We start from the raw sequence: 21,997 nt of genomic DNA, 5'->3' as shown, positions 1-21,997 counted from the left end.
ACTTGTCCCGCCGTCGTCGCTATGCAAGACGCAAATAAAAGTGATGTGCTCTTAACCTTTCCAGAGGTCGGGCCTGAACTTTATTTCGTGAAATTATAATTCAAGGTCGTCAAGTTTTTTCACAGACGTGTGTTAATCATCAGTTCTTAACTATATAGTAAAACGAGAGGATCATTTATTTTGTAAAAAAGTATACCTGCCTACCTAATACCAAATTATTACACGATTGGCAAGTGTAGTTAATTATGCTATAGACGTATAAATAAATTTAAAGTTATCAGTTGTCTAGTGGTAAGCATCTGTGGCTATGGATTATTAGGTTCTGGTTTCGAGTAGTGGATCGCGCTATGAATTATTTTATGTTTCTTCTAAGAAATTTTCAGTAGACTCAAGTAGTTATACCTAGCAGCCCAGAGTAGGGAAAATTGATGATAAGAATACCTAATACCTATATTTATATATGATAATACCTAGGAACTTTATAGTCGTAGAGTCAAATGAAAACCTTACGCCCACCAATCCACATTGAAGCACAAGAAGAGTCTAATCTTGAATTTTTACGGCGTCGGTAGCGCAGTGGTATGCGCGGTGGGTTCGATCCCCGGCTTCGGCCGTGGCAGGTACTGGTACAGGCGAAACACCAAGCGATTTAGCGTTCCGGTACAATGTCGTGTAAAAACAAAAAGATTTTTGTTTTTCATCCTCCTTCTAAAAAGTTAGCCCGCTTCCATCTTAGATTGCATCATCACTTACCATCCGGTGAAATTGTCGTCAACTTGTAACGAATTGAAAAAAAATCTTCCCTCCTAAAAAAATCCTTCCTCCTTAATGAAAATAGTCTGATGATTATATCTTAACATTTGCCTGTATGTAGAATGTAGATAAATTATGTACCATTGCCAATGACTACTACCGGAATCTAGACAGGGACCTATGTACCTAATTTACAAATTACTCTCAAATCCTCCTCCGTGAGTCGTAAACCTCATGTATGGGTTGTGACCACCTCCATCTCTGAACTTTGTCCTTAGGATCTTTTACTATCTTATTCTATCTCAGGCTATTCCGAGGGCATCGTAGAAAGTGGACTCAAGTGTAGTGCGGCCTTGATCAAACCAACGCATCGGGCTGCACCCTCGCGGCCTATTTTTAGCCTTATTCGTTTACTAGCTGACGCCGCGCGGTTTCACCCGCGTGGTTCCCGTTCCCGTAGGAATACCGGGATAATATATAGCTTATAGCCTTCCTTGATAAATGGGCTATTTAATACTGAAAGAATTTTTCAAATCGACCACCAGTAGTCCCTGAGATTAGCGCGTTCAATCAAACAAACAAACAAACAAACAAACTCTTCAGCTTTATAATATTAGTATAGATTTTCGTATTATAGCCTTTTCGCGGCCTTATTCTCAAATAATATGAATCAAACCCGAGACCGCCCAATTAAAAAGCGTAGTAAATGTTTATATTTCCCCCTGAATAATATTTGAATTCTTATCCACAGTCGCTAGTCTTTTATGTTCATGGCAATCCTTCGAAAAGCACTGTTAAAGATCAAGCTGGGTCTGGGTCTCCAGCTAACATAATTTCTCATGACATTCCGTAGAAAACATAAATAAATTGCGTTCTATAGATACCTGCATGATATTTTTTGTAAACTGATTTTTTTTTATTATAATTAACATATAAATAGTACTGATAAATTGATATAGTGAAGTTACCTTAATATTTCTAAATTTCTTGTTTTTGTGTTATAGTAATTTTTCTTATTCGGTATTATTTTATTTTGTAATTGGCAGGAGGTGGAAATCAATAAAAGAATAAAAAATACTGGAGCCTAAAATATATTTTTAAAAACAAAGACGTACCAGTAAGTCTCAAAGCGAAATCTTTTGATGCATGTATTACCTATTTTATTGTAATTGTTAACCTATTGTAAGTCCATCCCTTACCAATGGCTGTCAAACATGGACACTGAATATAAACCAAATGACAAGAAGACCAAATGACAACTGGAGTACTGCAACAACATCGTGGTGCCCAAGGGATGCAAAAAGAAAAAGAGGCAGTCCGATTAGTAGATGGAAAGACGATCTATTTGCCTTTGAAGGTTCATACTGGACCCGATCAGCTATGGATAAGACACAATGGAAGAGGAGAAGGGAGGCCCTTTGTTCTTTGCCCAGCTGTGGGATGAACTTTAACTATATAGCATGTACCTACTAAATATTATGAAAATAAAATCTGCTTTAAGATTGTACAGAGCGTTGTGTTTGTATTTAAAAGTTTGTATTTATGTAAAAACTGTAACATCCACTAGTCGATCAAATAAACAAACATGTTGTAAAATTGAGGGTACGGACCTTCAAAATCAATCTAGCTCCAATGGTGTAGCTACCCAAGGGGCTAGGCGGTACAATGCCCCGGGACCCTCAAGATCAGGGGACCCTCTAATCCTTACCAGAAAATCGCAATCGAACTAAACTTAGAAAATTTCGGAAACGAAAGCCTAGCCTAGTACCTAAATAGGTAGTTGCACCAGGGCTCTAATTGGTTAAATGATCCTGTGATATCACCAAAGGACGAAGCCGGATCCGCTGGGCTTTAGTGGGTATTCCGAAGTTTCGGCGAGTCCCACATACCCTCTGGAGTAGGGATGCGTAAATGCATTTCCCAGCGAAAAAAAAAAATAAAATAAAAGGGCTCTAATTGGTTAGCCACCTACTCGTAGCTCCCAAAATCACCACGGTCCAAATTTAACTTTGGTAGGAGCTTGAACTGACAATGACAATGAATGCTTTAATAAAATAAGGTAGGTTGTGAAGAAGGCCAAGTCTGCAAAGATACTGAAGAGATTGGATAACTTGTATACTAATATACTAGATATCCAAATTTAAACCAACTTTTGTACTTATGTAGGTATATTATAATCAGAGGCCAAGTAGGTAAGGTACAACTCGTAGTAGGTATTATATATGGTAAGGCCTATAATATGTGACCCTGGCTGACTGTGATTTATAAACATAATAAAAATATATACATACCACATACATACATTAATGAATGTGATAAAATATACAGGAGCTTGATGAAATGATGTCATTCCGGTTTTATTCACTATCACTAATTTATAAATATTTAAATGTATGTATTTCTTAATACATGCAAAATTATTAATAACTACTTAAAGGTCGCTGATGCACTTAATTAAAATGTACAAAAATTAGAAACGCATAGCTTCGTAGGTATACGTTACATTACGTTTTTTTTTTTTTTGATTGTTTACAAGTTAGGCCTTGACTAAAATCTTACCTGATGATAAGTGATAATGCAATCTAAGATGGAAGCGGGCTAACTTGTTAGGAGTATGAAAATCCACACCCCTTTCGGTTTCTACACGACATCGTACTGGAACGCTAAGTCGCTTGACGCCATGTCTTTGCCGGTAGGGTGGTAAGTAGCCACGGCCGAAGCCTCCCACTAGCCAGACCTGGATCAATCAAAAAACCTCAAACGACCCAGCCGGGGATCGAACCCATTACCTCCGTCTTGTCCATCCATCGAGCAGCACTGCGCCACGGAGACCGTCAAAACACGTTTACATCAACCTTGTTGGTCCAGTGGTTAGGCTACGTGGTATCCTTTTCCCCCGTGGCTCGGAGAGCACGTTAAGCCGTCGGTTCCGGTCATTAACATAGTCGTCGTTAATGAATTTAACACTATCACCCTAAGGCTCCGCATCCCCTTATAGGTATGGAGGGAGGCCTAACCCTGTAATGGGCCGTTAAAACAGGCTGAAAATGATGACTACATTTTAAAATCTTTTTCTAGTAGGTCCAAACATGAGAATTATAGGTAAGTAGGTACCAGGCGTGCGCTTCATAGATGCAAAAATGCACTGCCTACCCTGACGACGGTATGTAGGAGTCAGCTCTGTCACCGAATATTGAAAAACTCAATTGTTGAATTTCCATTTCATTCATCATGTTTTATAAGCCCTAAATTGTAGTGTGACCAATGATGTCTGTATCGTTTGCAAAAAACCTGAGGTACGTAGTATTTAACATATTTGTTACGGGTATTTATAACTTACTAGCGGACGCCCGCGACTTCGTCCGCGTGAACCTCGATGTAAACTTTCAGTTACCTCTACCCTACCCCTACCCTACCTTTACCCTACCCTTACCCTACCTCTACCCTACCTTACCTTTACCCTACCTTACCCCTACCCTACCCCTACCCTACCTCTACCCTACCTTACCCCTACCCTACGTTGAAATTCTTGCTCATTTTTTTTTGGTGTAAACCTCACGGAGCCCGAGACCTTTCCAACGAATGCAAAACCGTGGAAATCGGTTCGTGCGTTCTGGAGTTATAGCGTCAGGAAGGAAAACCCGACATATTTTTATATAGTAGATAACTTTTAATATTTTCATAAGACTGAACAGTCTTCTTATTTAATGATTTGATGTAATTTGTAAGCATAAATATTATTATCTATATAAATAATTTTGTTAAGCATTCTCAAGACTAACATTTTATAAATAAAAAAATTGACATTTAATCAAATTTGAATACATTATTCTGAAACACTGCTTGGGGTTAAAGTCCTGTCATTATGCTCAGAGAGCTAGTGGTAAATTTTATGGAGATGCTTTTTAAATAGTTCAATGGTTCTGTTGTTCTAATAAGCATACTATCAGTTCTATATTATTATCATTAAATCTGTCATGTCTGTAATATATCCACGATTCACATCATTGTGTTAATTAGGTAAATCTATAGACAAGTAAATTAGGCTTATTGTAACTTCAAGTTAAGTTACAACTTAATTTATTCACTTCAACTTTCAGCTTTGTCATCAAATGTGAGATGATGATGAAACCGGAAGGTTCATTAGAACTGGTGGCCGTAAATAGAAACATCACTGAAAAAGTCACAGGAAAGCAAAAATACCCAATTTCGTTTACTTGGAGAACAATGTATTATGTCCTTTTGGGACTACCTACTCTAAAAGTATCCACTATAGTGTATAAGTAAACCGATACTTATTCGCATAAATTCGCATAGTAGAAATGTAAACTAGATGGCGCTAGCGGTATTTTAAGTCGCAATTCGTTCATCGAATTTTACTGCCCATAGTTTTTTAATACCGGGGGCTATATATGAAAAATCTATTCTAAAGGAAGCCTTCCGTTCTTGGCGACCGCGACGCGCTACCGCACGACCCACTGCTTAGTATGAATTTATATGGAGCACTAAACAAAAGTGGTCGCGCGACGCGGTCTCGGGCTTTGTTTAGTGCTTCATACTAATTTATACTAAGCAGTGGGTCGCGCGGTAGCGCGTCGCGGTCGCCAAGAACGGAAGGCTTCCTTTAGAATAGATTTTTCATATATAGCCCCCGGTATTAAAAAACTATGGGCAGTAAAATTCGATGAACGAATGACAGCGTTACGCTTTTTGTGCGCAATCTATTTTGCGCACCGTTCACCGTGTTCTGCCACCAACAGCGTGCACATGCTTGCGGGGGCACAACTTTATCGGCGTGATTTCTACGCCGATAAAGTTGTGCCCCCGCGAACCGCGGACGGAGTTACAACAGGCAGTAACTATAAGGGTACCTTATTTGAAAGCGGGTTTGAAATTTTACTTGAAATTGTCTTACATTAAGCGATTTAAACTAAGTTTTATAATATTTTTTAAAAAGGCTTTTATTAAAAAAAGTTGACTAAATCTCAAGCACCTCCTCAAAATTGTTCACGACATCTTAGACCGTTAAAATAAGTTTTATAAATATACTTGAAAATAATATATGCGACATCTCCAAGGTCAAGGCGAGTTACAAGTTTCTACTTGTTTGTCAAGCTTCATTATCACGAATAAAGAAATTACTAACGACGCTTTTAATAATTCATGAGACAAAATAATGCGTTAATTGTTTATTTAATCTGATCTATTTTGAATAAGTATAAATATTGAATCACAACCTAAAAAAATTTAGCTTTTTTTTTCTCTTAAATTTTTGCAATTTTTTCATAACCAAATATCCAAAAACACTACAAAAAAAATTGTACCGTACACCTACTTATATACTTGCAAACAAATAAAAATGAACAAGGTTTTAATAAAACACTTTAATACAAAATCTTTAACTTAATAAAATCTAGAAAATACATTAAATTGGCAAAATATCACCAAGTAAGACGCATCACGTGATCGGTCTTCCTCTTGGATGACTTTATAAAACCAAGGAATTGCAGCTCTGCTACGGCTCGAGTAAATCGCGCTCTGTAAAAATACAACAAATTATTATAATCAAAAATACCCTTTCTTTGACGTTGTCGGGTAAAAATAGCCTTAAGGTATAAGAAACGGAGATAGAATCTGTATGGGGTGGTTTTCCTTTGGAGGGTCAGGGGGGAAATAATATTTTGGCTTTACACCGAATACATAGGTAAGTAAATGAACTTTTTGTTTGTTTGTTACTATTTAACTCAAAAACAACTCGACTGATTTTAAACGAGTGAGATTACCGCCATATGAAATGTTGAGTCAACTATTATTATTCCGATAGTCGTTTAAGTCAATGGTCTTATAACAAAAAGTTTCGACCAACACCTTAAGATACTTTCGCTTAGCTGGTGGATCAAGGGTCGAATACAGAAGGCAGTGATTCTTGAGACGGCGCGTATTGTTAGGAGGTTCCTCACTCTGGGAGCCCTGATTCACCGGTTGTTGGACACTCAAATGTCCCGCAGCGGGAATTTTAAAGATTTAAAAAAAAATTAGAATAGTTTAAAAAATTTAAAAAGGAAAAAAAAATGAAAGAAAGAAAATAGAAATAAGTTATTGAGGAATAAGTTATTTTAACTTGTGTGTCAACAAATAGTAAGGTTGCTACGAACGGTGATACGACAGGGGGTTTTTCTTTTCCATTTTGCTAACTACGTGCGTCACTAATTTACTGTACAGGCTATAACTTGTGTATCTACTCACTGTAAGCTGGCGTCTTGGAAGCGTTCCTCGTCCTCCTCGTCAGGGCGCAGCACCGCCGCGAAGGCCTGCAGCCAGTCGTACAAGTTGATGTGCTTGCCGCACTCGCGGTGCAGCTTGTACGCGATACTCACGTCGGGCAGCCACTCCGATATGCTCTCCGGCGACGGTAGATGGCAGCACGAGCACTGTGTAACACGGTACACCTTGTGTGTCTACTCACTGTAAGCTGGCGTCTTGGAAGCGTTCCTCGTCCTCCTCGTCAGGGCGCAGCACCGCCGCGAAGGCCTGCAGCCAGTCGTACAAGTTGATGTGCTTGCCGCACTCGCGGTGCAGCTTGTACGCAATGCTCACGTCGGGCAGCCACTCCGATATGCTCTCCGGCGACGGTAGATGGCAGCACGAGCACTTTATAACACGGTAAAGCATTTTTTAAGTGTTTTCTTTTATTTTTAAATCAATATCTGCCTTGTATTTTCACTACGACCAATATTCCTATTCCGTTTCAACTAGTCGGAAAACTGTTAGGAATGGGAACGACAATAGTCCAGTGATATAGTAATAGTCCAGGGATCGAACCACGACCTCTCGGTAATGAGTACGACCCTTTTACCGTTGAGTTATTGAGGTTTGACGATCTCGGTGACGCAGTTGGTAGTGCTTTGACAATACAGATGTTGTGGGTTCAGTGCCTAAGTTAGTCAGTCAAAGTAAGTCAGTTTAGATTTTAATATTTTCTAGATTGGCTTGGCTAAGGTAACCTTGGCGTCGCCTAAGGTTTGGACAGTCTGTGGTAATCAACCACAATACCCTACTCCTACCGCTACCCTACCCTACCCTACGCTACCCCCCCCCCCTTACCCATACTCTATCCCTACCATACCCCTACCCTACCTCTGTATTCATTTGTTACAAAAAATGTGATAAATGACAACCAATTATGTGCAAACTTCACACAAGCCATCTACTAAATAGTCCGTACAAAGCCTATAGACTAGTATCTACAGATACTTCAATTTTATTTGTAATTTCAAAGATTTTGTCTGTCCAGACTAATTTCTGGAAAAGCTGAACCAATTATATCGAGACTCACTGGTCGATAGAGGAGGCTATTGGGCAATATAAAGGGTACTTTTTATCCCGAAAAAATTCATAGTTCCGAATATCGTCCGCTAGTATTTAAAGTACCTGTAAATAATGCACAGGATTGTTCAGAGCCAGGTGCAAGGCGCCGCGCGGGGAGCCCACTATTTGCTTCTTGACGCTGGCCACGTCACTGAAGAACAGGAGCTCGTGGAAGGTCTGCGTGCGCGGCGGCTGCAGACCCCTCGCGAACACCTCCCCAAGGTAACTCATGAACCTGGAGCGCACCATTTCGAATTCTGATTGGACTCTTTCCACCCTTGTCGCTTTGAGCAATTTCTGAAATTAAAACGATAATAGGGATGATGACAGTTTTTTTTTAAATTGTATATAAATTAGAAGTATGCTAATAGTAAAGCAATTTTGTAAAAGTAACAGAGTATCTGCGATCATTACTTTCGGAGCTACAGGGATTTAAAGAGTCAGATTTGCGGCGCTGCCGCGGATCCCTGAAAACGCCCCACACAAAATGATACGATTTAATGACGGCGTCGTCGGTACATAATGATGGTTAGATTTGTATGGGAGGTCAAGCAAAATTACTAATATCTTTGTTATTTGTGCGTTTATGTTTATGGTTCATTTATTGAAAAATGTCACATTAAATGTAAGGATGCTAAAATTGTATGAATTTTCAACTATTTGCGATAAAATATTTTTAATAATTGAAATTTTGCAAATATCCACACTATCTTTGCTTTTTATGTATAAATTAGTTAACATTGACTCTATTTACCCGTATGTATCATAAAAATCAATATATTCAAACCTAGTCATTGTCCCCTTTGTCATTAATTGTTTATTTTATTCTTAATCATTTTCGTAATCATTTTATTTCTTACCTCCTTCAACTTATATCTATTGCCAGGAGCAACATCAGTATCCAAATCATGTTCCTGCTCCTCATTCGCATTACCTAATATAAGACCTTCATTATTAGCACTTTCTATCTGCCTCAAAAACGTAAGAAGATGTATACGGATCAACTTAGCAAAGTCTTGGCCGAGATCATTTGATACTTTAACACTGATGGTGTTTGTTTTCGATGGTGTCGAACGTAATGGTTTTACTGGAGAGGAAGTTTGTAGCACTGAGTTGACTTCTTTTAATGCGTTTTTTATACTTTCCGCCATTTTGATTTGGGATTGAAAGCCAATGAGCTGCATGCACTCTCGATATGGTTGTGTTTCTGTTATGTGTTCCGTTGTGCATTTTGTGTAAATTTCTCTAACCTAGAAGATAAATTGAAACCACACTTTTACCACAAATTACCAACTATGATGAATATTACACCTGATATAATGCAATTTAGTGTAAGTGATTAGTTAAATGTGTTTGTTACTCTTCACTCAAGTGCCTATACAAGGACTTTAGGAAAATAAAGGTCAATGAATCTACTATCAGTTCTGAAAAATTATTCTAACTTGAATTGCTGTTACAAAAATCTCTTGAAGTTATAATTTACTATTTTACGTTTTATTTATAAAGCGAAGAGTCATCACAAAATCTCGCAACCGCTTGACAAAGTTAAAATTTGGAACGGGTTTTGCATGATGGCTAAAATAAGGACAAGTGGATGAAGTCGCAGACGTGCGCTAGTATTTTATTAAGAAAGTCCATTTTAACTATTTTTTTTTATACTAGCAAATTCAACAAATAGATTTACTATGATGCTGAAAGATTGCTATTTTATGAATAAAGGTAAAATATATATTACTTACAGTTTTGCCGAGTAAATTCTTAGGCAAATCCTTAACTAGCGCAGATAGCATATGCACACACAAATAGAAGCTATGTAAGTAATCGTGCAGTTTATGCATTTCCTTGGATAGAATTTCTCTGAAAAAGTTATCATCTTCAAATAGACCAATCTTGGTCTCACAGTCCTGCACCTCCAAAAACGGCCGGAATGATAACAATTGCCTTATATTCTCCAACTCATCTGATTTTAACTTTGATACTGTTTCTTCAATTTTTTCCCGATTACAGCAAAGAGTTTTAATGTTATCGCCATAGTAATGCTCCATCATACAATACTGAAATTGAAAAATAGACTGTCAAAAAAATATATACGGTCGAATTGAGAAACGTCCTCCTCTTTATGAAGTTAAAAATATGAAACATGGTTATCATTATCAACCCATATTCCGCCCACTGCTGAGCTCGAGTCTCCTCTCACAATGAGAGGAGTTAGGCCAACTCACCACGTTTGCCCAATGCGGTTTGGCAGACTTCACACACGCAGCGAATTAAGAAAATTCTCTGGTATGCTTACGATAGGTTTCCTTACGATATTTTTCACTACACTGTTTGAGACACTTCAATGTTTGAGATTAAAAAAAAATAATGTTTATATTATAATTGTTAATGTCTATAGTGCTAACATGCGACCAATGAGATATTCTCGTGAGAAATAGACAAATTTTAACCAATGGCGGGGTAACCGGAAATACCGCTATCTCTTAAATTGTGTTGGGACGAAAGAGACGGAACTGGGACAATTCCACCGCCATTGGACGACGTTTTGTCTATTCCTATTCACTTGTTCGCATACTACTGACACAAAGTATCATTGTGGCCTGATATGGAATGTGTTTCCTAGTAAAGTAAACTTTTTGATAAATAAAGATATTGTGTGGATGTGTAGGTACCGGAGAGTGTCCTTTAGTGTTTGTAAAAAAAAAAAGATTCTCAGAAGAAAAGAGAAGATGACGAATTGACAACGTCCTCCTTTTTTGAAGTCGAAGTAAAAACACTTGTTTATTATTCTTTAATGATTATAAATAACCATTTTTGTGATAATGGTTTTAATATTTACCTTAACACTCTGAACAAGACCTGTAACAGAGAAATCGTAGAATAGAAACACATCTGTCAACAGTTCCAAAGCTCTACCTGACAAATGGAACGGGCTTGTATGAGTAAGGAATATATTCTCTACAACCTGCAAATCAATAAAACAAAGCAAATGAAAAAATAATAATGTTTGTATAAAATAATCAAGCTGTAATAATAAACAATCGCAAATAAAAATATAAAAGCATGAAAAACCTAGGAAAATAAACAAGTCTTCTTATTATTTACAAAAGAAAGTTAAATAATGAAGAGCTCTGACAGTTTTCAAGTGTCCAGTTTTTAGAAAATAACTTCTTAATACAACTGAGGTTTGCACTGCCTTGACTTAAAATTCTATTAATGCAATAAACTACTCAACGGTATTTTAAAATATTAAAACTGACTTTAGTACTTTTAGATCTATTATATAATAAAATAATAATTATTATAAAAATTAATAATAAAAATAAAATAATAATAATTGTATTTATGTAGCATATATTTAAGTTTGTTTAGTTTGCTTATTCAAGTAAATTTATTCATTTTCCTTTTGACTTTTTATATATGTTGTACCGGGCGTGAGAGTTAAATTCATCGAAATAATTATAAGAACAAAATAGTCAATAATAAAATTGTAGACCTGAAGCTATACTAACTTGATTCATATAAACGTGTGATGGATGCGAGTGGAACACTTTAATCAGCAGTTTTGATGAGACATGGTATGGGAAGGACTTGTGAAGCGCAGAAACTGACGTCGCCACTCCAAATATTAGGACTATAGGCAGAGATGATATATAGGAACTGTAACACAATTAATAATTCGCCATTATCAACCTATTTTGAAAGCCCACTATAGGGACAGCCTCCCTCTTTATACTTTAATTTTAATAATTACCCACCACACTGCTCCAATGCCGTTTGGCGGTGATAAACTTTGACTCTTTAACAATGTAAATGATAATGCCTAACACAGGACTCAAACTCAGGGCCCTATGGCCCTCTAGTAAGTGAAGTCAACACTAACGAGGCAGATAATTAATAATTATGCTTAGACTAAAATAAGTAGAAATTTAATATTTTACATGACCACTGAACAACATTTAGCACAAAAGTAGATTGTCCCTTAGTAACTGAATAAAAATGATCCACAATGAGTCTTTACAAGGAGTGTGGTGAAACCCATAAGTCACGTTTGGTCAGGATCCGCATATACACACTTTTTTCATAATTTGTATTTCAAAATTATTAATAAAAAATACTCCATCTTATTTCTTTAGTTTTTGTGAACAATTTTTTAAATATTTAAAAACATAAGACGCCATTTTTCTTGAATAATATTGAAAATACATAATAGCATTATAATAAATGTTTACCTTATAATCATTACAAAGTCCTGTAGTATGTTACAATTAAAGCTCTCAAAGTCTGGCATTATTATAACTAAAATTTTCTTTGGTGGTGCATGCTTTAGCTTTTTTGGTGATGTATTCATATGTGTAGACTGATACCAGTTAAGGAGGGATCTCATTGTGCATTGACTTTTCTTTAATCTGACTGTAGGCTCAATCATGCTTTCATCGGCAGAATCATCCTGTAAAGAGACATTGTTTTCTTTAAAAATATTTTACTACAAAACATATGATTCACACAAGATTTAAAAAAAAATATTTAAAATTATACTCAAAATTCATTTATTTCAAGTAGGCTTAGTTCACAAGCACTTTTGAAACTTCAAGTTTGACTATTTGTAAAGCTTTCAATCAAGAATTCACCATCTATTCTAGAGTTAAATGAGAATAAGAATAAGAAATGTTTAAATCACTGTGGTATAGTTAAATGGACAGCCAGGTGAATCAGGTGGTTTCTGAGACTATCTTGTTGTTACTAAAAACTGAACAGATCTAGATGAATTTTATACAAAGATAGGTAGAAAGAAGAAAGACAAAGTGCAAAGGAATTAATTTATATCTGAGCTGATTACTTTATCATTTATTTATACATAGCACGCCAACAATACACATATTAAATGTTAAAAAATCAAATAAGACATATGAAAGAATTCTGATATGCATATAAACAATAAGCTCACATAAGATTTAACTAATTATATGTCAAATTTATAGGAAAGATTAAATGTTAATTAATAATTTAAAATTAATAAAATGGTAGTACAATTTGAAAACAATAGCATAAAAAGAAAACAAATTAATTAAATATAATTATTAAATTAAAATACTAGGAAAATTATACAAAATTAACTACTTACCAAGTACTCCTGACCATGTATTAACTGTGATACAGCACTTTCTACCATATGCTTAACAGTCTGTGCATCTTGAGAACTTATCATAGCGACATGTGGTGTAACATCTTCCCTGATGATGAAGAACATAAATAATTCAAAAAAGTTATGATAATTATAATAAATTGTGATAATATCATTGGCATACCTTATTTTATGTATTAAAGCGAGGAACTGATTCACATGATCCGGTTGGTTGACACCAGTCAATAGAGTTGCACTTGGTATAATTCCCTCTATTGAATCATATAGACAGGTTTGATCAAATGACTTGACATAATTTACTACATCATTTAACATTGCGCTGTAAGTTTGCTCATGTAGTTCCTTTAACAAAAAAAAGTTTTTTTTAGAAATAAACAGGAAATATAAATAATAATATCCCTTATAGCACATCTTTATGTCAACACATGTTTCTTGAATATTTTTTGTTAAAGGATATAACCCCAGAGTTATAGGAAATACTGGGAGTATTTCCTACAACTCTGGGGTATAAAAAAAACAACAATAACTTAATTGTAGCAGACATTTTGGTTCATGAATAAATCTTATAAAGATCTGGGATGCCCTTATACCAATTATTTTTTCTACCACCTACTTGTGTCTCAAGTACTCTCACTGTAGGCTGCATACCTGCTTACTATCAAGCATAACTGCAGCCGTACACTCAACATACAAACAAATTGCACAAAAGTGACCAATGAAGGCAAATATAAGCTTAAAAAATCATTAAATTATTGCCGGCCTATGTGTTTTCTCACCCCTACCCTTTATCCATATTTTCTCACCTTTTTAACCTTCCCACATAACTATTACAAACATTTCCAAACCAAAACTAACTAAATTGGTCCAGCCGTTTAAGACAAAACAAACAGCAATTGATTTTTAAATATATAGATGAATGTAAAAAGTGTGGAAAAGGCCCAGCAATGTAGACTAAGATGGATGGATAATAATGGATGGTATAAATAGCTGTAGTGAGGGACCAGAACCAGATGAAGAATTAAATCTTCACATTTAACAGACATTGTTAATATTCTTTTTTTAATTGGATGGACAAAATGTTTCTTTGCTTACCTTTAACTGGTGTTCAATTATATTCCAATTGGATTTAAATGTCATATACCATGGCTCCTTTTTAAATATAGACTCAAACAGAGGTTGCTTTGATTTTTTCTTTAAATGTTTTGTTCTCTTGAATCCATTTGGGAATAAAAACACACCCTGTAATGTCAAAGACATCTAATAAATATAAATCTTTTGTAGCCCTCCTCTACTCCTCTGTGATTCCAACTTTTTAGAAATTTTGTTTGAAAGAAATTTATAAGGTAAAATAATGTTTGCCAGGATTAAAATATTAAACAGGTGCACTCTGGTGCTTAAACAGTCTGAATATTTAAAAAGATGGTACTTATTTATATGCTCTAAAAATATATAGGTAAAGTTTATAACTCTGTGAGGTTGTATTGAGTAATCCTTAACCATATAAAGAAAGCCACTTTATTTGTGAATGTCATATTTTATCCCTGTATTCCCACGAAATACAGAAACAAAAAACATAGGTACTTTTATGGATAGAAATGAAAGATCTCCTCAATTTAATGCTTAGTATGAAAGCCTATTGGAAGCATCGTGTTTATATAGGCTTTCTGCTACGAGTTTACTGACTGCAATGATTAGATAAACAATTATTTCTTTTTACCTTTGATACTGAAGTTGTAGACTCCATTCTTCTAATGTATTTTCTGGTGCCGACAAAGAAGCTTCTTTTTAACTATCACTAGGCATATTTATGTACCTCAATTATAACAAATGCTTTATATTTATAGTAATAGTTGAAACATATTAGGTATAAAGGAAACTATTCTGAATAAAAATTTTGAAACGAAAACTAAGAAAAATCACATAAACAAAAACAAACCATAGGAACTTTATTTAAAGGAAAGTATCGGTTCCGATTGTTAATGTTATGATTTTAATTTTATATTCAGAAAGTAGCTATAAGATAACTGTACAGAATATGTACTTTAAGTTAATTTAAGTTTTAACCACTAAATCAGCCAGATAGAACTTTCAAAATCCCTTGAAAAGTTGAAAGAAATTGAATTTGAAAATCATAGAATATAGAATAACCATAAATTAATTTACTCGTTGTCTTTGGTATTCTTGGTCTTAGATCAAATGAATTAGAAAATGGAGATGCAACGCACTCAAATTCACGAACAAAATTGTCTGTCATTTTTTGAGGGGGACGAGGTAAACTCACACATCGAAAATATTTAACACCATTAAAAAATATCTATGTCCATACAGTGCACACAACTATAAATTTGACTCGCAATACAAACACGCGTAATTTTTACACAGACTAACAAACACATTGCTTAGACTATCCAGATTCAATACATAGAATATTCGATTACTGATCGATGTTTGGCTGTTTCGTCAAAAGAATCGACAAATGAAACGTTACTCCATCTTTTACTAAACTACAAGTTTTTGGCCGTTTTTTATGCCATTAACTACACAAACCGGCATTTTTAGGGAGTTCTTTACACGACGAAAACGATAACAACGATGAAACATCTATTCTATAGCAACAGTTTTTAAAAACGCATTAGATCATAGATTTTTGATCTTTGCCAGAGGGGTAGCGAGGCAGGTCCTGTTATTTAAATGGTCTAAGTCTTAGATATATAAATACGTTTGCTCTCCTTTCTCTAGACTCTATGCAGTTGCAGTATTGAAAATAATTAATCTGTGCATTTACTTAATATAGAATCTGTGCTATGAATTGTCTATGGATCTCACAGATAAATAAAGATAATTTTAATAGACAAATTATCTAAGAATTTGCATAAGTGTATTATCTATGGTAGACGTTTCTAGTCTATAGTGATCTGTGGGTAGACGTTACAAAATAACAATTGACAATTCAAAAAGGATTCGATTTTTGGCGGGAATCGAGAAGCGCGCTTTTAAAATTGAAAATTTTAATTTAAAAGTTTTTTAGTAATATACGTGTGAAATAAAGTGTTCATATGTAAATTAAATCCAGCAAAATGCCGTCAGACAGTGATGGCGATGCCCACGAAAGGCTGGACAGAAAAAAACGTAAAGTTCAAAAGTCTGCTGAGGACGATAGTGTAAAATACAAACCCTATATAAAGGCAGGTTATAGCAGAGCCTACACGGATAATAGCACTAACGCGGAATTCCCAGTGTTTGTGGAAAGCAGTGAGGCGGAAATTAAATTGGGGAACAAAAACCCATTAGTTGTGTCCAAATACTTTAAACAAGTAAAAGGTATCTATGAGAGCAGGCGCATTAATGCTAACAAAATAATGTTAGTATTCAAACAAGCGACAGCAGCCAATGATTTTCTCAAACATGAATGCCTAACAGTTTACAATCTTCGTGCCTTCATCCCGGCATCTTCTGTGGAGAGGGTGGGGGTTGTCAGGTTTATTCCTAAAGAGTCCAGTAACCATGAACTATTTAATAAACTTTCTTCAGAGTGTGAGATTATTGGTGTAAGACGATTCATGAAAAAGGTTGTAGACGATGTTGTTCCTTTGTCAACTATTAGTGTAATTTTTGCAGGAACAACTTTACCACAATATATATATTTAGACAATTGGCGTTATAAGGTCTATACATATATTCCTCCGCTAATGCAATGTTTCAAGTGTATGAGATTTAATCACTATGGGAAAATATGCAAAAATATACAGGTCTGTTCACGCTGTGCTGGTGAACACCACTACAAAGCATGCACGGCTGATACATTGAAGTGCAGTAATTGTGGTGGAGCTCACTTAGCCATATCCAAAACTTGCCCTATAAAGGCAGCGAGATTAGAAAAAAATAAACAATCTTATGCTAAGGTAATTGAAATTAATAGTGTTAATTTTCCTACTCTCCCGAAGCCTCAACAAATACAGCAAAAATTCCACCAATCTAAACAAGACACACAAGAAAATTTAGATATTTCTTATTCAAATATCATTAATAATAAAAAAATATTATCAGCAATAATTAATACATTAGTTACTATAGGAAACTCAAATGACATTAAAAGCACAAGTAAAATTAAAGAAGCATTTTTGAAACATTTGAATAAAGTTTAATGGCTTCAAAGCTCATTATTGTTCAACATAACATTCAGAGTATTAATAATAAAAAACCCTTAGTAAAAACATTTTTAACACAGGAAAATATTGATATTTTATTATTAAATGAAACCTGGCTTAAAAACTCTAGTAATCTTGTAAAAATCCCAGGCTATAACTTTGTTGGAAAAAATGCAAAGAATGAACATGGTGGCGTAGGTATTTTATTAAGAAATACATTTAAATATAAACTTTTGAAAACAAAATTTTATGAAGATGTTCAATCCATAGCAATTTCTTTAGAAACCAATGTTGGTGACTTATCAATACTTTGTGTTTATTGTCCACCTAAAAATAAAAATAAATGTAAAATCAATAGACTTAAAAGTATCATCAGTGATATACCAAAGCCCTGTTTAGTAGCAGGAGACTTTAATGCACATCATATTTCTTTTGGTTGCCATAGTACAAATTCAAGGGGTAGAAGCCTATTTGATATTTTTGATGAACAGGATCTGTGCATATTAAATTCTGGTAGGTCTACTACACTTCAGAGACCATATGCAAATAGTTCTGCTATTGACATAACTGGAGTGAGCCCAGTGCTCGCTCCGTTATGTGAATGGACAGTAGGTGTAGACACTTTGGGTAGTTACCACTATCCCACATTCACAAAAATTAACTTAATTCCATCTAAATATTCTGTCAATGATAAAGTAGAGAAATTTTTATATAATAAAGCAGATTGGGATAAATATTTTAAGAAATCCAAGGAGTATTTTGAGTATATCACATTTAATGAACTAGATCCTTTACAGTCATATGACAAATTTTGTGAAATTTTGAACATTTTAAAAAAAGAATGTATTCCGCTGGTTAAATTTGAGGGTCCAAGAACTATTAAAGCTCCCGCTCCTTGGTGGGATGAAAATTGTGCTGAAGCAGTTAAAAATTCCAAAGAGGCTTTACAATTATATAGGCGAGTAGGGTTAATGGTAAATTATATAAATTATAAAAAAATAGATGCACTTAAAAAAATAATCATTAAAAAAGCAAAGAAAGATAGTTGGAATAAACTTTGTTCATCATTTAATAGATACACTCCTATAACTTATATATGGAATTATATGAAAAGATTTAAACGAATAAATACCCAACCAAAACTTAAAAATGATGTATGGATTCCAAATTTCATCTCAAAACTTAAACAGAATAATAATAACACAAACTTAATCAACTCTGTTTTTGAATACAACAATGACAATGAGAATTCCATGTGGCTACTAAATCCATTCACCTATGCAGAATTCAATATAGCACTTCAATCAAGAAAGGAATCTGCACCAGGATTAGATGACATTCCTTATATAATGTTTAAAAAGTTACATAAATCAGGTCAAATAGCTTTACTTAATATTTTTAACAAGTTATGGCTTTCTCAATGTATTCCAGAGAGTTGGAAGATTCAATGTATAATACCAATTTTGAAACAAGATAAACCTGAAGACGATTGCAATTCTTACAGACCTATATCACTGACTTCTTGCATAGGGAAATTGTTTGAAGTAATGCTTAAACTAAGATTGGACTATTTTGTAGAAACTAATAATTTATTACCAGGTTTTCAATATGGTTTCCGTAGAGGTAAAAGCGCAGCAGAGAGTATAACTTCATTTATGTATGATATGAAGAATTGTCAATTGTCTAGATCCACTGCAGTATGTATATTTTTGGATATAGAGGGGGCTTATGATAATGTGGACTTAAACCAGCTCATCAATTGTCTTTATGAAATTGGTATCCCTGGAAAAATGTTAAAATGGCTTTCAAATTTTTTTAATAATAGACAGTTTTATGTTAAGTACAATAATATACTCCATGGGATAAACCAAACTAGTAAAGGTCTTATGCAAGGTTCAGCATTGTCACCAATTTTGTATAATTTATACACCTCACAAATTGAAAATTTTTTATTAGGAGATGTTAAAATTTTACAATTTGCGGATGACTTGTTAATGTATAGTGTAAATAGAAATATAGAAATAGCTAAAAATACTATTAATTCTGCACTGTTCCAGTTGCAGTTTTATTATAAAAATTTGTTAAAATTAAATATCAATACTTCCAAAAGTTCATGTATGATTTTTGGCAGCCCAGTGGGGAATAACATCAAATATAATGGTACAGATATTCCATTTGTAAATCAAAAGAAATTTTTGGGTGTAATTATCGATAATAAATTAAAATTTGACAGACATATTAATTATATTAGCAAAAATGCGTTAAAAGGCATTAATTTATTGAGATGTTTGACTGGAACGTTTTGGGGCTCTGATCCTAAAGTCCTATCTCTATTATATAAAAGCATGGTCAGAAGTCACTTTGATTATAGTTTTCTTGCATATATGCAAGCCAATTCCACATTATTAAAAAAACTTGATGTTATTCAAAACATTGGCTTGCGCATAATAAGTGGGGCTATGCGCTCTACACCTGTTAATTCAATGGAAGTAGAGACTTGTATTCCTCCTTTAATTGTAAGACGTATATATTTAGCTGAAAGATTTTGTTTGAAAGCTCTATCATCGAGCTCTTCAATAGTGAACAAACTTTTGCTTCCAAATAGTCTACTAACTGTAACTAAATCTACAACTGAATCTTTACAAGCGACCGCAAATTCACTTTTGGCAGGTAAACAACCTACCATATCTATTATTATGACATATATGCATAATATTGCCACTAACATAAATGTTAGTAACGCCTGGCCCATGTACTCTTGCTCCTTTGAGAGCTTGATTATGACAAATAAAATTCATTTGTTGAATATTACGTCAAACATAGACTTCCTTATGTTTATTGATAAAAATTGTAAATATTATTATAAGTTATATACAGATGGATCTAAAAATCAGCACTTTGTAAGTGCTGCTTTCTATGATCCACAAAAAAAATGTAGTAAAGCGTTTAAGTTAAATTCTCGATGTAGTATTTTTACTGCGGAATCTTTTGCAATTTTAAAAGCAATTTCTTATATAAAAGAGGAAATTTTACATAGTGTAAATAATTGTATTATAGTAACAGATTCAAAAAGTGTTCTTTTAGCTATTAACAATTTCAATTTTAGTTATAAGTCTTCATACATTATTTTTCAAATTAAAAATGTATTACTAGACATAAGAAAAACTGGAATGAACGTAGAATTTGTCTGGGTACCCTCCCACAGAGGTATAGCGGGCAATGAACTGGTTGATTCTGTAGCAAGACAAGGATTGTTTAATGAAGATTGTTCAGACAATATCAAAACTCCATTTACAGACTTTTATCATGAAGTAAAGAAGAGACAGAAGTTGCTTTGGCATGAACTTTGGAAAGAAACTAGTAAAAGTAAAGGATGTTGGTACGCAGAGATACAAAAGGAAATACCGGTGCAGCCATGGTATTACAAAATGAGTTGGGATTCAAGAAAATTCATATCAATAATAAACCGACTAAGGTTTGGTCACTATTTAGTGCCAAGCCATTTATTCAAATTAAAAATTTATAAAGACAACAAATGCATGTACTGTAAAAAAGACGACGCAGATATCAATCACATAATTTTCAAGTGTTCAGCTTTTGGTATACAGAGAATAATATTAGCAAGTTCGATAGAGTTAGTAAAGGAAGAAAACGAAATTAAGTGTGATCCCCGCCACATTAAGGAATTGTTGAGGAACCATTTATTTTATAAGCCTGTTTTAGATTTCATTAGTAACACAATAGAAAAATTGTAAAATACAGTAGTAAATTTATATTTAGACGACGACTATGACGATAATTTTAAGTGCTGTGTATTATTTTTAAGAAAAATTGTAATATTTAAAGCAGGGCCTATAAGGACTTGTATCCAAGGCCGTAAAATAAATTAAAAAAAAAAAAAAAAAAAAAAAAAATAACAATTAAAAGGTTGTAACGCGTTCGCGTTTACAGAAACTGATTCTATAGAATCAATGTGTCTTTGTCATTGTTGTAATCAAGGAGCATATTTACTCAGGAGACGGGAGACAGGGCCGAATTAAAGAGGTCCACAGGCTGTTACGCTTAAAAAATAAAGACTCATATGAACTTACGAAAGCCTTTAGTACCTCCTTAATCCGGCCCTATCGCAAAATCCATTAATAACAAACGTACACTAACTCTGTTAAACTGTTTACTACCTCCCTGCCAAATTTCATTTGTTTGTTTGTAAAGTTTGTAGCATAAAAAATCAAGGATTTTCATACAAAGTTATGAGAGCCTCGAGGCATCTTTAATCCGGCCCTATCGCAAAATCCATTATAAGCAAATACCTACTAACTATGGAGTTCCTCCCTGCCAAGTTTCATCTTTGTACGTCAAGCGGTTTTCGAAATATAGTGAGAATAACCTTTCGCATTTGTATATTAGGAAGACTTGCCGACGACCGAACATTATTTTCCCCGTTTTGGCCACATTTTTGATCGGTGCTTTGCTCCTATTGTCAAGTAGTTTTTGTTTCTATAAAGACAGACAAAAATTTTACTGATTGCATTTTTGGCATCAGTATCGATTACTTACCACCCCCTGATAGTTATTTTGGAAATAT

The 21,997-nt window shown here is 34.3% G+C and overlaps 1 protein-coding gene across 2 annotated transcripts; it reads right to left on the bottom strand.

Moving 5' to 3' along the window:
- Positions 1 to 6,122: 6,122 nt before the first annotated feature.
- On the bottom strand, positions 6,123 to 15,390 carry LOC112049094 (origin recognition complex subunit 3). 2 transcript variants are annotated; one of them, XR_008250994.1, is made up of 12 exons: positions 14,982 to 15,389; positions 14,357 to 14,503; positions 13,428 to 13,606; positions 13,244 to 13,352; positions 12,351 to 12,568; positions 11,631 to 11,778; positions 10,958 to 11,083; positions 9,861 to 10,175; positions 8,982 to 9,371; positions 8,185 to 8,418; positions 7,000 to 7,404; positions 6,123 to 6,291 (listed from the first exon to the last, which is right to left on the bottom strand). XR_008250994.1 is itself a non-coding variant. In XM_052882726.1 (12 exons), exons 1-12 carry the CDS (start codon positions 15,006 to 15,008, stop codon positions 6,195 to 6,197), a joined length of 2,175 nt encoding a protein of 724 aa, XP_052738686.1. In that variant the 5' UTR covers positions 15,009 to 15,390; the 3' UTR covers positions 6,123 to 6,194. The 2 variants fall into 2 exon arrangements, 1 of the variants encoding a protein (XP_052738686.1); XM_052882726.1 differs by having other exon boundaries at positions 7,220 to 7,404; positions 14,982 to 15,390.
- Positions 15,391 to 21,997: the final 6,607 nt, after the last annotated feature.

The sequence above is a fragment of the Bicyclus anynana genome, chromosome 7 (assembly GCF_947172395.1).
Source record: "Bicyclus anynana chromosome 7, ilBicAnyn1.1, whole genome shotgun sequence".
Lineage (NCBI taxonomy): Eukaryota > Metazoa > Arthropoda > Insecta > Lepidoptera > Nymphalidae > Bicyclus > Bicyclus anynana.
Note: the sequence above shows the minus strand (reverse complement) of the source record. Positions and strands in the feature narration are given on the sequence as shown.

Bases quoted from the DNA above. Each gene is read 5' to 3' on its own strand.
- LOC112049094 (XM_052882726.1), bottom strand. From the start codon at position 15,008: ATGGAGTCTACAACTTCAGTATCAAAG. The intron at 13,607-14,356 runs GTAAGCAAAGAA...TTTTTGTTAAAG, and splicing joins TAATTGAACACCAGTTAAAG to GAACTACATGAGCAAACTTA. The intron at 10,176-10,957 runs GTAAATATTAAA...TTTCAATTTCAG, and splicing joins GTCTTGTTCAGAGTGTTAAG to TATTGTATGATGGAGCATTA.